General features: G+C 40.2%; 1 protein-coding gene across 1 annotated transcript in view; it reads right to left on the bottom strand.

The window, feature by feature from the left end:
• ccdc6b (coiled-coil domain containing 6b) overlaps positions 1 to 14,714 on the bottom strand; it is a 70,570-nt gene extending 55,856 nt beyond the window's left edge. The window contains exon 1 of the mRNA XM_073027254.1: positions 14,402 to 14,714. Coding sequence (XP_072883355.1) covers positions 14,402 to 14,659 — 258 coding nt within the window. The 5' untranslated portion in view covers positions 14,660 to 14,714. The remainder of the gene's footprint in view (positions 1 to 14,401) is intronic.
• Positions 14,715 to 16,723: the final 2,009 nt, after the last annotated feature.

Below are 16,723 nucleotides of genomic sequence, written 5' to 3'. Positions count from 1 at the left end.
GAGGGCACAGTTTTAAGGTGCTTGGAAGTAGGTACACAGATGTCAGGGGTAAGTTTGTTTTTACGCAGAGACTGGTGAGTTAGTGGAATGGCTGCCGGCAACAGTGGTGGAGGCGGATACGATAGGGTCTTTTAAGAGACTCCTAGATAGGTACATGAAGTTTAGAGAAATTGAGGGCTATGGGTAACCCTAGGTAATCTCTATGTTCGATACAGCTTTGTGGGCTGAAGGGCCTATATTGTGCTGCAGCTTTTCTACGTTTCTATGAATTACAAAGATAAATAACAAAAGCACAACTTTCCTGATTTGCATACTGTACAAAACATTGATATTTTTAAACATAAACTCAATCATTTATGAAAGGAAATGGTAGATTACCATGGTGTTTCACTTGGCTACCTCCATTTAAATTGGTCATGTGTAGAAAAAAAACCTCATGGGCCTGAGAGCATTACACTTTTGCATGTTCATCAAAACTCAAGCAAGCGACGAATGAAGGAAATTATCTCTACAGATAATCAAGATTTGCAGCACTTCTCCCATATAAATAAAAAAAATCTTTTGGCGACCTTAACAGGTATTTGAGTTGCCTCCAACAAAAGAAAATTCAGTGCAAATTTGGAACAATGAAAAAATCTGAGCCCAATAGTTCCTCAATAGGAAGTGATTTTTCTAATTGCGATGCAGAGTCTCAACTCAAAATGTCGATAATTTTCATATCCTTCTCCCATAAATGCTGGTTGACCCACTGAGTACTGATGAAGGGTCTAGACCCAAATCACTTTCTTCCTGAGATGCTGTCTGATCCGCTGTATCTCCAACATGTTTGTGTTTGTTTTCTTTTCGCTCCAGATTGCACCTTCTGCATTCTCATTCTCTTCAAAGACCAGAGAATAAGACACAGAAATGATTTAATATTTGTCAATAACATATTCAGCAATGCCCATTCTGGGTTTTATTATGCCTACTCATCTCCAGATTTCATCATAGTCTTGGTGCGAAGAGCTAACTCTGAAAGTTTCAAGGGCAAGCATGAGAAACTGCCTTAATATGACAAGTGTTTGCAATTAAGCAGCTATGATAAAAGCTTACATTTATAGGCATAAGAGGAAAACACTCCATTCAATGAAATTATAGTCAGAACAAGGAGCATGGTTATAGTTTTTGGAGGTCAGTCATCTCTGACTCAATGCAAGAATTCTTTAGGACAGCATCCACAGCCTAGTCAATTTTAGCTCTTTCATAGTACCCTTCTCTCCTAAGATCAGAACTCAGAATGTGTTGGCCAATGAATACAACATTTACAGCCCGAGAAAAAAAACAAAGCAAGACATACTTGCACACTGCAAGGTCTCAACAAATTGCAGGCACAGGCTGACAAAGTGGCAAGTAATGTTCACATCACAAAATCACAATGATGGTCATCTGCAACAATATATAGCCATATATTCTTGTCATTCTTGCATCAATGAATCCCCCCCCCCCCCCCGCTGACAGAATCCTGAGAATGCACCACTTAGCTGAATTAGTTACATAAATACTGTGGCTACATGACCAGATGAGAGTTCGGGTATTATGCACCACTTGACATCCTAACATTTTTAAACCATCTGCATGATAATCCAACTACCTGCAAGATATGCAAGGCACACTCCATCCTGACAGATTAAAGAATCATAATGTATTTTCCATCAGGTCTAAAATTGGAACTTCCTTCCCAACTGCATTGTGGGAATACCTTCAGAAGAACTGCACCAATTCATAGCAGTGACTCAACATAACTTTCTCAAGGACAATTAGGAGTGGAAAACAAATGCTGCCCTTGCCAGCAATGACTGCATCTCAAAAATGTCAATAAAAATTATTTTGATCATCCAGTAACAAAAGTAATACCTACTCGTATCATAGGGTAAATTTCAAGAAAACAGCCTGCATTATGATTTTGTGTAACATGGAGCTGCATGATCTGTACATGTATTAAGAAATGAAGTTGAAAAATTTCTTTATATATTTTTATATGCTCCAAATACAAATTCCTTAGAGCAGATGTTACTCTATAATTCATATATATGGACAGTGATTTATAAATTCTGCAGTGTTGAAGTTCTATAAAAGATGAAGATTTGCTTTATTTGTCACATGTACATCAAAACGTACAGTGAAATGTGTAATTTACAAAAATAACAGTCCAAATATGTGCAGGGGGTAGCCCACAAGTGTCGCCATGCTTCCAGTGCCAACACAGAATGACCACAACTTACTAGCCATAACTATGTCTCACAATGTGGGAGTAAACTGGTGCACCCGGGGGAAACCCACAGGATCATGTGAAGAATCTATAAAACTGCTGACAGACAGAACCCCAATATTCCACGCTGACATTAAAAGTGTTATGCTAATTGCTATGCTCATGCGCCACCCTAACAGAATTTCCACAAAGCAGGGATACATCTGCAGTCGTGAAGGGGGAAACAGGTACATTATGACAAGTTACATGACTGAAATGCAACAGTTGAGAAACAAACAAAATGACTGCAATACTGCAAACAAACTGATTTAGTATTTTAGACATTTTATCCAATGTGATCAATTAACATCTTGAGATTGCAAACACACTGATTCCAAGCAAAGTTCTCAAGCTTCTTATTCCACATTCTACAACCATACATAGGAACAGAAGGAACTTAGGTAGGATTGAAACTGATCAATCTGCCTTTTCAATTGTAAATCTGTGCTTAGTTTCTAAATATACATTTTATATTATGAAAGCCTGATGAAAATTCAAGAGTTTGCCTTTGATCCTTGTGGAGCATTTACTCTCACATTTCAGACCAACTTGGTTAAAATTAGCTCATTTGTGCTTAATTTTAAAACTAAGGCATTTCAATTTAATCAGCTGTATATAAGCTTTAAATAGCTGTATGTAAGGAGCAGAATTTTACAGGCTATGTTCATACATTAATAATTCTTATAATTAAAGGAGTCAAGAGATTAGTTAGAACAAAATTATTTTGATTAACTTGAGTCCAGCATAAATTAGACTATTCATGCATGACATGTGGAAGCAATTGATCAGACAGAAGGTTGGGAAAATACTACAATTTGGGAGGCTAAGTCAGATAAAAATGTTAAATACTCAAGTGATGGGGCAAATATAGGCTTAATAATGGTGCTGCTAGTCAGTGATCCATAAAGTTATTTAAGCAGAACCATTCTTTTTGATTTATGGAACAGAAAAAACTCAGAACAAGTTGAGGGATATTTACATTTAATTGGCTGGACTGTACCTAACCCAAGCTGAAGGTCAGACACCAGCACATCTGGGCTCCCTCTCTGTCAATAAGCACACCAGCAAGTCCAACTGTGAAGTAATAATGTGCTGTGCTGTGCTGAGGAACCAGATGTACTGCGTACATGTTTTACGATAGCAGGCCAACATTTATTGAAATTAATCACTGACCCTGAATAAAAAGGCAAATGCAGAAGTAACTTTTCATTTATAACTTTCCTTTACTTTTAAGATTGCAGTACTTCAAGTTGCTTTAATTATTCAATTTTTTAAAGTTTTATTTTATTGAGATACAGTGTGGAATAAGCCATTCCAGCCCTTCAAGCCATGCACCCAGCAATCCCACAATTTTAATCCCAGCCTAATCACAGGACAATTTGCAACAACCAATTAATCTACCAACTGGTACGTCTTTGGTCTGTGGAGAAGACCATGCAGTTACAGGGAGAACGTACAAACTCCTTACAGTCAGCAGCGGGAACTGAACCGAAGTCACTGGCACTGTAAAGTGTTGTGCTAACCATGACACTACCGTGATGAAAAGCGAGCACCCAGCTGATCAATACACTGTATCTGGAGATGGCTAGTGAGGGTGACCAGTTCAGGTATTCATCAGACCCAGCCCAATTTGTTTTAACTGATGAGTTGTACACTTTAGGTCAACAATAGCAACATCTAAAAATCAAAGACAGGCAAGCAGAAACAATGCAATATAAAATAAATTTTATATATAATATATATCACATTCAGGAGCGAGATCGAGGAAGAGTAGCAGAGCAGTCAATAAAGATTCCCAAGCACTGAGGTTTACATTGTACTGTTGGGATTATCCTAGTGAAACACAGATTTCGGGGAGGTGTCCAGCTTCCCATATTAATAAAGGGATGATAAAACACCACCTTACTTAAATTCCAAGATCTAATATTACCTATTTTAAAATAAAATTGCAACATTTAAAAATCAAACAGCTACTAAATATTTGAAATGACAGTATGGACAGAGGATCTCTTAAAGCTCTCCAGTCAGTTTACAATTAGCCCACACATTACAGCAGCTATTTAAGCTACACCTCCCCTCACTCAGATTCCATTCCATTCTTCCAGTTTCTTACTTTATTCAATCTGTTCAGATGACAAGATTTTACACAGTATATGCTCAGAGGTATCTTTCTTTGTCCCTTTGATAATCATTTCTCCTCCAATTTGCACGCCTGCTCTTATCCTCTCCTCTCTGTCAGAGCAAACGTAGAGGACCCCTTGTCCTACCTTTAACCCACTTTCTGCTATTTCAAGCTTCTCCAAAAAGGATCAGAAGAAGTGCAAAGCCAACATTTTACTTCACCCCTTTCTGCCAACCAGGAACCCAGGCAGCCCCTCCTTGTAAATAAATAATTCTCTTCTAATCTCATGCAGTATATTCTGTCCAGGCACACTGCAGTCCAATGTGGATGGTCTGATGCATGATAGTATACTTTGACTCTTCCTCTCTCTCCACAGCTGCTGCCTGATCTGCTAGGTATTCCTGAATTTCTACCAACTGTTATGATCTGTTTCCACCAGTTCAAGCATGCAGTTTTGCTTTTCTTTCATCTTCTAACTATGCTTACTCATCTATTAATTTAGACAATTTTGAGAACACTGTATCACTGGGACAACCTTTGTCTCTGGGTCACAGTCATTCACTTGTTTTCTCCACCGCATGTTTCTTTGCAACTGATCTGATTTCTTCAATTCCTAAGAGTCTGGAATATTAACTGTTGCATGCTCCACAGAATGCAGCCTAAGCTGCTGGTATTTCCAGATTTCTAGCATCTGTAAGTTTTGATTTTCATTGTAGTTACTGAGATACCATTGGTAAAAGCATCAATTTGCATGCTGCAAGGTCCCAGAAACAGGAATGAAATGAATGAATATAATCCATTCTAACAACGCTGGCTGAAGGCTAAATGTGGCTTCAAAGCCCTGAAAAAAATCCATTGTTCTTATCAGAATCCAGTCACAAAATCATTTAGTCGGCCTTCCTTATCCGCGAGGGATTGGTTCCAGGACCCCTCGCAGATACCAAAGAACATGGATGCTCAAGTTCCTTATTTAACTTGTTTCAGTGCAGTGGACTTTAGGAACCAGCAGAACCTCTGACCTTATTTAACCTGTCTCACTGCGGTCTTTAGGACCCGGCAAAGCTCTGAATCCACAGTGTTTCTGTTCACGAAAATAATCGTGATCACGATTGAAAATAAAGTGGAAATAATAAAGTGATCGGGAAGAGGTGAAACACCATTGGTCATTGGAAAAGTGTTAGGCTACGTCGGTCAACGATCGGAACAATTTTAAAGGATAAAGTGAGAAAGGCTCTGCCCCGATGAAAGCTACAATTATTACTAAGCAACGCAGTGGTTTAATTATTGAAATACATTTCTTAAGTGTTTTATATGCATAGAAAGGTAAAATATACACTATTTTCTAAGACAAACATTAGACTAACTGACACTAAATAATACTGGATGTAGCTGTTCCGACTTGCTTATTAAGAGAACTTCTGATTTTTTTCGATCCCGATCCACGATAACCTACACACATCCTCCCGTATACTCTAAATCAACTCTATATTACTTATCATACCTAATACAATGTAAATGCTATGTAAATAGTTATTATACTGCATTGTTTAGGGAATAATGACAAGAAAAAATTCTGTACATGCTCCAACAATGAGTGCTGGAAGAGCACTTCCGGGTTTTCTCCATTTGCAGTTGGTTGAATTCACACATGCGGAACTCGCGGATAAGAAGGGCCGACTGTATATTCCAAAAGGTGAAGTGGGAGCCTTGCTTGGTTTTAGCTTTATCCTAGATAACAATCCTAAATCCTACAATCTTTAGTACAAATACATCAACAAGCGATGATATCTTAGTGAAATGAACCAATATCAAGTGTTACTTGCTTAATGATAAAAAGCTTAAATGTAAATATAAAGAGATTTGCAAGTGACTGATGGTGATGCTGTAACTTTGATCTATCATTATCTATTTCTGAACTTGAAGTGCTTTAGATTTTGTCTAGGGCAAACAAAGAATTACAAACTAAACTCAGATTGCTTTGAAGTTTTATTTATGCTATTTTATCTTGGAACGGTTTTAAAAGATCACATCACCCTGCATTCTCAGTGGTTCTAACAAAGTTACTTGATTTTCCCCTAACATAGCAGCATCCTTTGATCCTTGTGAATATCTAGTGTACCTTTTCCGCTCAAGTCCTAAAAACTTCAAGAACACCGTCCTAGGGTTTGAAACAAGTTCAATATACATAGTGACTTTTACACTCCACTTCTCTTAATACAATGCTTTTTTCCCCACTTGACATGGTCTTTTAATGTCCCCTATGCTCAAATCTCAACTGTGCCCTCTCCCCGCATTCCTCAAATTTATTGCTTGTCTTTTACAAGCAAAATGAATCAGATTAACTGCAATGATTCCTCAGTACTCAGTTTTGATTTCTTCAAATGAAGATACCAGTCCCTCTTTGCCCAAAACTAATTAATGCACTCAATCTGGAACAGACTTCAAACATAAGCTATTTCACACAACTCACCACGGACATTACATCAAGTCCATGGTGGTTCTCAATATGTAACCTTATCAGTTCCATTCCCTGCCCTGTCCACATACATTTGCAAATTAATTTCCCTCAAGTGCATCCCTTTCAGAATCATTGAACTCCACTTTCACTACCTTCATAGGCAACAAGTCATTACCACCTGTCAAACAAGTTCTTCCTCAGTTCCCCTCCCAATATCTGCTGCTCAGAAATCTAAATCTATGTTCTCAGGATCTTGTACTAACTTGCTTGAGAAATTACTAACTACAAAAGCTGTTGGCAAATGAGTGGGTTAAGTAAAATTTTATCTTTTACCTAACCAAAGTTTTAGCTTTGGATTTCTAGCATCTGCAGGCTTCGTGATAAAAGATTATCATTGTATTTTTTCTACTGGGAACCATACCATAATCAAAAGCAAATATTTGCTTCTCCAAGTGATAGTGGAATTAAAATATTTACCAACAAAATGAAATCCCGTTTAATATTCAAAGAGTGTTTGATGTATTTGTTAATCTACCAAATCTCACACATTAAATACAAGCATTTCATACTTGATTTGAATCAATGCTTAGAGCTTATTCTGAATTTAACAAGCATAATGTATTTTTTCTTTGTCTGAAGTTTTGAGAAGTATTGTTAGTCTTTCCTTCAAGTGAAAAGTCAATAGAAAACCCAAGAGCACCAGATAGATCAGAGATTGCATAAATCAACAATTGGCTTAAGGACTGTGTGTCCAGTCTACCTAGATAAAATGACTTAAATGTTAGAAGATAGTTAATGCGAGATACTGCTGTAAAGTTACAAGGTGTCATTCTTTCCATTCATTAATACAATTATTAATTAACACTTCTAGCATTTGCCACAATTTAATGACACTTCTGTTCAACAGATTCCTAAAAATCAAAACTAATCAAGACAAAATACAAATATCCAGAATGAAAAAGGAATTTCCTTTCGGCAAATAAACAATTGTGATATAGAACAAACTGTCATATCAGTTATCAGAAATCCATCACCCTACTGGGGCACAGGTTACCGATAGCAGCTCACCACAGTTCTCAGCCCAGGGCTAAAGGACTCGTGATATCATGGAATGTTCCTTAGTTCCCAGATTCTTTGACAAGGTTCAAATAACTCATTCACTTATTCCAGCTCAAGCACCAATACAAAATGATCAAAACATCTGAAAGCTATCAAGCTTTTGGCTTTTTGAAATTAAAAGAAAATGATCTAAAAGTATCAAACTAAATTAAAGCAGTCACTTTGGGCAAACATCACCTTTCATTAAAGGAAGTTTCATGCATTTATACCAAACATTCTAATCACATCTTCAACCACAAGTCTCAGTTTTCAGGAACCATTCTCATCCAGATCAGATCTGATGAGACTATTCCCTTGGTCACCTTTTGTAATTTACACCTTCATATTAAGAAATCTCTTAATACGAAGGTGACTAAAAGACATTCTGTCACTCCAATGTTTTAAAATATTTACTTCAGTGCATTAAGGCAGACTGAAATGCAAGGACAATGAGTGATCCCAGGCAGAAATATTCCAGCCTGTTTTCCACGCCAAGTATATATTTGAATATCGTGCATGATATCAGTGTGGACACCAAGCCAAATGACCTGTTTCGATGCTGTGATTTGAATACATCAAACAAAAACATTGCATTCCTTGTTCTCCCCCTCCCTACCCAAATGGCAACCCCAAAAATCAAGCCCAACACTAATGCTTGAGATCGAAAGCTGTGAACATTACCACTTTCAATGCATTTACCCTGAGCCCTTAAGTTCATGCATCACAATCCTGAGTGTTGTTACACTATAAAATATCAGATTCAAGGACATATTGAAATATAAACTGGTGCGCCCTACCTCATTTTTTAAAAATATGGCCCAAAACAAAATGATTTCCTAACATTAAACACGAGGAAATCTGCAGATGCTGGAAATTCAAGCAACACACACAAAATGCTGTTGGAATGCAGCAGGCCAGGCAGCATCTATAGGGAGAAGCACTGTCGACGTTTCGGGCCGAGACCCTTCATCAGGACCTGAAGGGCCTCGGCCCGAAACGTCGACAGCGTTTCTCCCTATAGATGCTGCCTGGCCTGCTGCATTCCACCAGCATTTTGTGTGTGTTGCTTAGAGAACCAAGTGGTCTGTTAACTTTGTAGTTTATTTTTGTCTGCTACATAACAGCCACTCACTCTATTCTTCAACTCTTTCTCAAAGTTTTCTCTCATCATTAAGACACAGGAGCAGAATTAGACTGTTTTCCGGCATACGATCATGGCTGATTTATTTTCCCTCAAACCCATTCTCCAGCCTTCTACCCATAATCTTTGACATTCTTACTAATCAAGAACCTATCAACCTCTACTATAAATATACCCAATAACTTGATTCCCACAGACATCTGTGGCAATGAATTCCAGAGATTAACCATGCTCCAGCTAAAGAAATCCCTCAACGCTGTTCTAAAAGGACGTGCCTCCATTCTGAGGCAGTGCCCTCTGGCCCTAGACTCTCTCACTATTGGAAACATCCTCTGCACGACCACTCTGAGCCTTTCAACATTCAGAGGGTTTCAATAAGATTCCCCTGCACCATTCTTCCAAACCCCAGCAAGTACAGACCCAGAGCCATTAAATGTTCCTCATACATTAATTGGTTCATTCCTGGGATCATTCTCGTAAATGTCCTCTTAAACTTCTCCAACATCAGCACATCCTTTCTTTAGATAAGGGGCCTAAAACTGCTCACAATACACCAAATGTGGTCTCAACAATTACTTATATAGCTTTATCATTACATTCTTGCTTTTATATTCTGTTTCTGTTGAAAATACTAACATGCTATTTGCATTCTTTACTAGCAATTATTGCAGGATTCCCAAGTCTCTTCATACCTCTGATTTCTGAATTTTCTCCTTCTTGAGAAAATGCCTTTATTCCTTCTACCAACCTAAGTGCATGATTATACAATTCCCTACACAGTATTCCATCTACCACTTCTTAGCCCATTCTCCTAATCTGTCCAAGTCCTTCTGCAGCCTCCCTGCTTTCTCAACATTACCTGCCCCTCCACCCATCTTTACTGACTGCTACTGGATCACTATATGAATTGATGCAAGTGCCTTCGGATAATTTCTGTGGCAAATTGGTCAGTCCCGCAGAAAAGCTACTCATTTAAGGGTAATCAAAGAGATGCCAAGTTTTAGATTGATCTTAGAATAGGCTGAAAGGTTAGCACATCATGTGCTATAATGTTCATTGGCCATATTTAAGAGGAAGTTAGATACGACCCTTGTGGCTAAAGGGATCGGGGGTATGGAGAGAAAGCAGGTACAGGGTTCTGAGTTGGATGATCAGCCATGATCATACTGAATGGCGGTGCAGGCTTGAAGGGCCAAATGGCCTACTCCTGCACCTATTTTCTATGTTTCTATGAATACACAAGCAAATGAGACCAAATAAAACTAAATTTGGAATCATGGTGAAAACACTGCAGTTATACCTGGAACATTGATTATTGGAGCCCATGAACTCAGTCTGAATATCAATACAGAAGTTCTTCAGAAGACTAGCATCAGATCCCCCCCCCACCCCCCCCCCCGTCCTCCAACAAGACTGAGTAACCACTTCCTTCTCGTGTTCAAAAGCATTACCCACAGGTAAAGGGGAAATCTTATATGACCTCATTTGCACAAATTTACATCCATAGGATATTAGCAAAATCAGCCTGTATACCATCCATGGGATGATACTTCCATTGTGTTCTGTGATAATATCTCCAAATCTCAACATTAACATCCCGGGGTTATCATTAGGCTGAAACATCATGCATTCAGCAAATAAACAAGATGAAGGATAATATGCCGCAACATCTTCTCTTCACATCTTAAGAAGGGCAACAGAATAACATGTCCTGCTGAAGGACCGATAAGCCAACTGTACTCTATTTTATAGATGCTGCCTGGCCTGTTGAGTTCCTCCAGCACTTTTGTTTGTGCTGCACAGAATAATCTGCATTTGGTTGACTATATATGACGCAAATCATTGCTCTATAGCATCCATGATGAAGCAAATGATTTGGCATGCAATCTACAACGGTAGACCAAGATGCAATTTATATCATCAACAAAGGCTTCATCATCATCTGTAAAAATCATCACACGGAAGTACAAGGCTGCAAACAGGAAACCAACTGATCCAAGTGACACAAATATTAGGTGGAAACATACAGCAATTTAATTGACATGACGGGGTCAAAATCCTGGAACTGCCGGTCAAGGAAGTAGGAGTATCTTCACCATGAAGATAGTCACAACTCAAGATTTCACCAGCAAAATTAAAGACAGGCATTAAATAATGTACATACTAATATCAGCCAAACTTCACCACTGAACAAAAGCAACACACAAAATGCTAGGGGTTCAGTGGGTCAGGCAGTATCTATGATCTGACTTGCTGAGTTCCTCTGGCATCTTGTGTGTGTTGCTTTGGATTTCCAGCATCTGCATAATTTCATGTTTATGATCTGTGAGCTGAAACTATGCTGATACAAAACAATAAGCTGGAATGAGAGTGTGAGCTTTTTATTGACACACTTGGTGGATCAAAAATGTACCAGATAAATGTTACTGCAGAATTTGTCAATTTGTGCTCTGAACGGAGAATGAATGGGGCTACATAGAACATGGGGCTACAGTACAGTGGATTCCAATTAATAGAGACACATCGGGACCAGTACATTTGACCCAATTAAGCTGCTGCCCAAATAATTGAAATAGTTAAAAGGTATAATAAAAAAGGACAAACTATAACTGAGCAACAAATTATGTATTTAAACGACATACAAAACAAGTTAGAACACTATCAATACTACCATGGTACTATAACACTGTATTAGTTCCGAATTGTTATTGGAGGAACTCATCCAGTGTACCTGCACACTGCCGCATTTTTTTTAATTTACTACAAATGGACAAAAATCTGCACAGACACCCAGCTTCATATCAACAATTGCATCCTGCAAAACTTCATTTTTAATGTAACATTCAAGATGACTTACAATACCTTCAAACTCTTACTTGGGGTGAATTTGTTTCATTCGGCAATTTCTGGCATTTCCAAGCCCGAATGCTTGAAACTGTTCTGAATTGTCTTACTTCTTATTTCTCACCAACTATTAGTGGCAAAAACATCACTGCTTTTTGAACACAAGTGCATGCATCTGACACTACTTAAAAACTGTTCACTCCATAACATCCAATGGCCTGGACGCTAGTTAGAAACTGTTCAGAAACAGTATCCTGTGGTAATTAAGCAGCAGAGTGCTTCAAATAAATTAAGGGAACCCCGGCTATTTTGTCGATTAGTTTTCGTTCTTTTAAGATTTGTCCCAAACAAGTGGCTGCCCCAATTAACTGGAATCCACCGTATATTAAACAAAAAGCAGAGCCCTCCATAATTAATGTCACATTCTTGGGGTGTACAGCATTAAGCTTTGTATTTTAACAATATCTCAAGGCTTCTTTGCATGCCACACACTTTGACACTGTGATCACCAGCACAGAATTGAGTGCCAATGTTGCACACAGTGAAAAGTTCAAAGTAAATTTATAATCATATATATATATATATATTTATAATCATATATATATATGTGTGTGTGTGTGTGTGTGTGTGTGTGTGACCATATAGAACTGTGAGATTCACTTCCTTGCAGACATACTCAGTAAATCCAAGATCCATAATAGAATCGATGAAGGACTGCGCCTAACAGGACGGACATACAACCAATGTGTAAAAGTCAACAAACTGCAAATAAAAGTAAAGAAGAAATCATAATAAATAAATAAGCAATAAATACTAAGAACATGATGAAGAGTCCTTGAAAGTGAGTCCACAGATTGTGGGAACAGTTCAGTGATGGGGCAAGTGCGGTTATCCCCACTGATGGTTGAGGAGTAGTAACTGTTCCTGAACCTTGTGGTATGGGACCTCAAGCTCCTATGCCTCCTTCCCGATGGCAGCAGCGAGAAACAAGCACGGTCTGGGTGGTGGGGGAAGCCCTGATGGTGGATGTTGATTTCCTGCAACAGCAGTCCTTGTAGATGTGCTCAATGGTGAGGAAGCCTTTACCTGTGATGGGCTGGGTCATATCCACAATTTTTAAAGGATTTTCTGTTCAAGGGCATTGGTGTTTCCATACCAGGCTGTGATGCAGCCAATCAATATACTCTCCACCACACACCTATAAAATTTGTCAAACTATTAGATGCAATATCGAATTGAAGTACCTTAATTAGTACTGATCATCTGGTAAGCTGGACTAAACAGGCAAATTTAATATCCTTGTGATAAGTTCTCAATCATGTTAGTGGAGAAATCATAAATACTTCAGTCTTTAAAAGAGTTAAACATTGAACAAAGTCAATCTAATCTCTAACCCAAATAGAAGTTAACAGCCTTGAAACCAGGAACATCAGATACGACTGCCATCACAGGTAAACAAAGACGGACTTGTGTAGGTGTACAGAAAGACCATAAGATATAGGAGCAAAATGAGGCTGTTTGGCCCATCGAGCCTGGTCCACTATTTCATCAAGGCTGGTCCATTTCCATCTCAGCCCCAATCTCTTGCCTTCTCCCTATATCTCTTCATGCCCTGACTAATCAAGAATTTATCAAACTAGCTATCAATCTATCAGGAAAGCATGCAACTACATTCTGAATACCATGACAATGGAGTCTTTAATGATGAAATGCAAAGCTTCAATCACCTTTCGGCCAAAACATGGACTGTACTCTTTTCCATAAATATTGACTGGCTTGCTGAGTTCCTCCAGCATTGCTTGTATTATCAAGAACAGGCTAATCTTTAGATATTACTTACTAAAGGAAACCCGAACACAGACTAGGCAAACCATAATTACTTGCAAGCGGTAGCTACAGTTTACTGCAATGCAATCACGTTCAGTTATTACGCATTCTAATTCTTTCTGATTGCCTTTTAGAAGCACTTGTGATAAATCAGAAACAACATCAATGTATATAATGTCACAAAAAGCCTACACGACAGAATAGTTTATTCACAGAACACCTGTTGCCATTTTTGCTTTTCTTAGAGATAGATTCTAGGCGAGCCACTGTACTAGAAGATTAAACGAAACAGGCAAAATGATTCCAATAAAGGCATTTTCTGGGCAACCTCCATAGGCAACACGAGGAACGAATTTCACCATGTAACACCCCACCCTCGTAACTCCTTCTCCCTAAGAAATACGCGCAACTGAGCAACATGCAGCCCAGGGTATCTGCACCTACACACGCACAATTCCACGGGAGACACTACCACCCCGTACCTAACCCTCACGATACACACTCAGCACGCTCGAAGACCAGGCTTATAACGACCACCACCATGCGCTCAAAACGGGGACCCAAACCAGGAGAAGGCGGCTGGGCGCCGATCCCTGGCCAGCCGCGGGCCTCGAGCTCACTTACGATGGTGACGCTGGCCTTGCGCAGGTCGCGGTTCTCCTCCTGCAGGGCCTTGCATTTCAGCTTGTAGGTCTCCAGCTCGATCTTCAGCACCTTGTTCTCCTGCTGCAGCGATGCAAGCCGGTTGCTCAGCTCCTCCAGCTTGGACGCCGAGATCACGATGCCGGCCTTGGAGGAAGACGCGGCTGAGGAGGAGTTGGGCGGCAGCGCGGACGAGCTCCCCGCCGCATCCGTGTCACTCTCGCTAGCGCTGTCCGCCATGTTGCGAGCTGCTGGCCGCCCAAGGCCGGCTGGTGCGCCAGTACGGGGGGCGGAGTCTGGCTCAGGATACGGTGGAGCGCCGAGGGGGCGGGGCCACCGCCAGGGAAGGGGCGAGGCCTGGGGGGGGCGGTCAAAAACCGTCTGGAGCAGGGGCGAATGGGTGGGGTTTAGGGCGGGGCGTGGGTTGTGATTGGGCGCCGATCCAGCCTATGGTGGCACAGAAAAGAGGCGGGGCCAAGGTGAAGGGGCGGGGCTAACCTGGTCCGCAGGATTTATCGACTGTAAGGTGCCCATGTGGTCATCTATGGGAAGGAACTTGGTTTCGATTGGGGAGGGCCAGTCTGTTCTGAGAGTTAAAAGGAGGCGTGGTTTACCCTGGGAGGGGCGGGTCCAGATCAAGAGGGGAAAATAAAAGGGGCGTGGTTTACATAACCGTGGTTAAAGAGAGGAGGAGCTACGTTTGAGGGGCGTGGCCAGTCTATAGTAAAAATTGAAAGGGCTTTGATTGAGGAAGGGCGAAGTCACCCTATGGAGGGGTTAGAAAGGGGATTAGGGAGAGTGGGGTAGGCTAAAGAGGCATGTCTGAGGCAAGGCATAAGTCTTGGGCAAGGTTTAATCAATGTGGGGTTGCACCACCACCCTGACGGTGGCCTATTGGCCATAGACTGATGTGTCAGAGCTCTGTAGTTCATGTTATGATGGGTTTCTATTTGCTCCTTTTTTATTGCTATCCTGTGTGAATTTGATTGGGGTGGACTGCATCTGTGGCTTGCAGTCAATGAATGTCACAGTGCAAGATCGAACTGAACAGAGGTGGATTGAATACGTCTGTGCTGTTTTGATAACTTTGTACTTGATGTTTTAAATTTTTTTCTTGTTTTTTTGCCATTTGTGTGATTTTTTTTTGCACTTTGGTGTTTTGACGTTTTTTTCTTTGAATGGGTTCTTTGAGCATTTACACTAAAAACAAAATACTGCAGTGCTACATTTATTCTATCCTGACTTATGGAAGTGAATGCTGGACCATTTCCCCAGCAATGGAAAAGAGACCAGAAGCAGCTGAATTATGGTTCTACAGGAGAATGTTAAAAATATCATGGACTACATACACATCAAATGAAGAAGTTCTCAGAGGAGCCCAAGCAGTTAGATCACTCATACCAACTCAGATTCCTAGGACACATCATGCGGAAAGATGAACTAGAAAAGCTCATACTCTCTGGAAAGATCGAAGGGAGCAAACCTAGAGGAAGACCTCGGCTTATGTACATCAAAAGCCTAGGCAGGTGGCTACACATTGAGGAAATGGAAATCATCCAAAGAACGAGGGATAGATCTATACAGAAAACCATGGTCACCAACGTCCGCATCAGATATGGTACCTAGACAGACAGACAGGGTCCAGTGGCTTCTTTGTTTTGTGGCTGCTGGAAGACTAATCTCAGGGTTGTATACTGCATGCATACTTTGAATCTTTGAACAAACTGTTAGCATTTCAGGCTGAGACCCTTCTTCAAACACCTATGTCAGGATGGTATTCATCGATTATGGCTCAGCATTTAACACCATCATTCCCACAATCCCGATTGAGAAGTAACAGAACCTAGGCCCCTGTACCTTGCTCTGCAATTGGATCCTCGATTTCCTAACTGGAAGACCACAATCTGTGTGGATTGGTGATAATATCTCCTCCTCGCTGATGTCAACTCTGGTTCACCTCAGGGGTGTGTGCTTAGCCCACTGCTCTACTCTCTCTATACCCATGACTGTGTGGCTAAGTATAGTTCAAAGACCATCTATAAATTTGCTGATGATACAACCATTGTTGGTAGAATCTCAGATGGATATGAGAGACATATGCCAACTAGTGGAGTGGTGTCACAACAACAACCTTGCACTCAACATCAGTAAGAGGAAAGAGCTGATTGTGGACTTCAGGAAGGGCAAGATGAGGGAACATGAACCAATCCTCATAGAAGGATCAGAAGTGTGGAGAGTGAGCAGTTTCAAGTTCCTGACTGTCAAGATCTCTGAGGACCCAGCCTGGTCCCAACATATCATTGC

The sequence above is a fragment of the Hemitrygon akajei genome, chromosome 23 (genome assembly GCF_048418815.1).
Source record: "Hemitrygon akajei chromosome 23, sHemAka1.3, whole genome shotgun sequence".
Lineage (NCBI taxonomy): Eukaryota > Metazoa > Chordata > Chondrichthyes > Myliobatiformes > Dasyatidae > Hemitrygon > Hemitrygon akajei.
The sequence above is the reverse complement of the archived record's forward strand: the minus strand, read 5'-3'. Positions and strand labels throughout refer to the sequence as shown.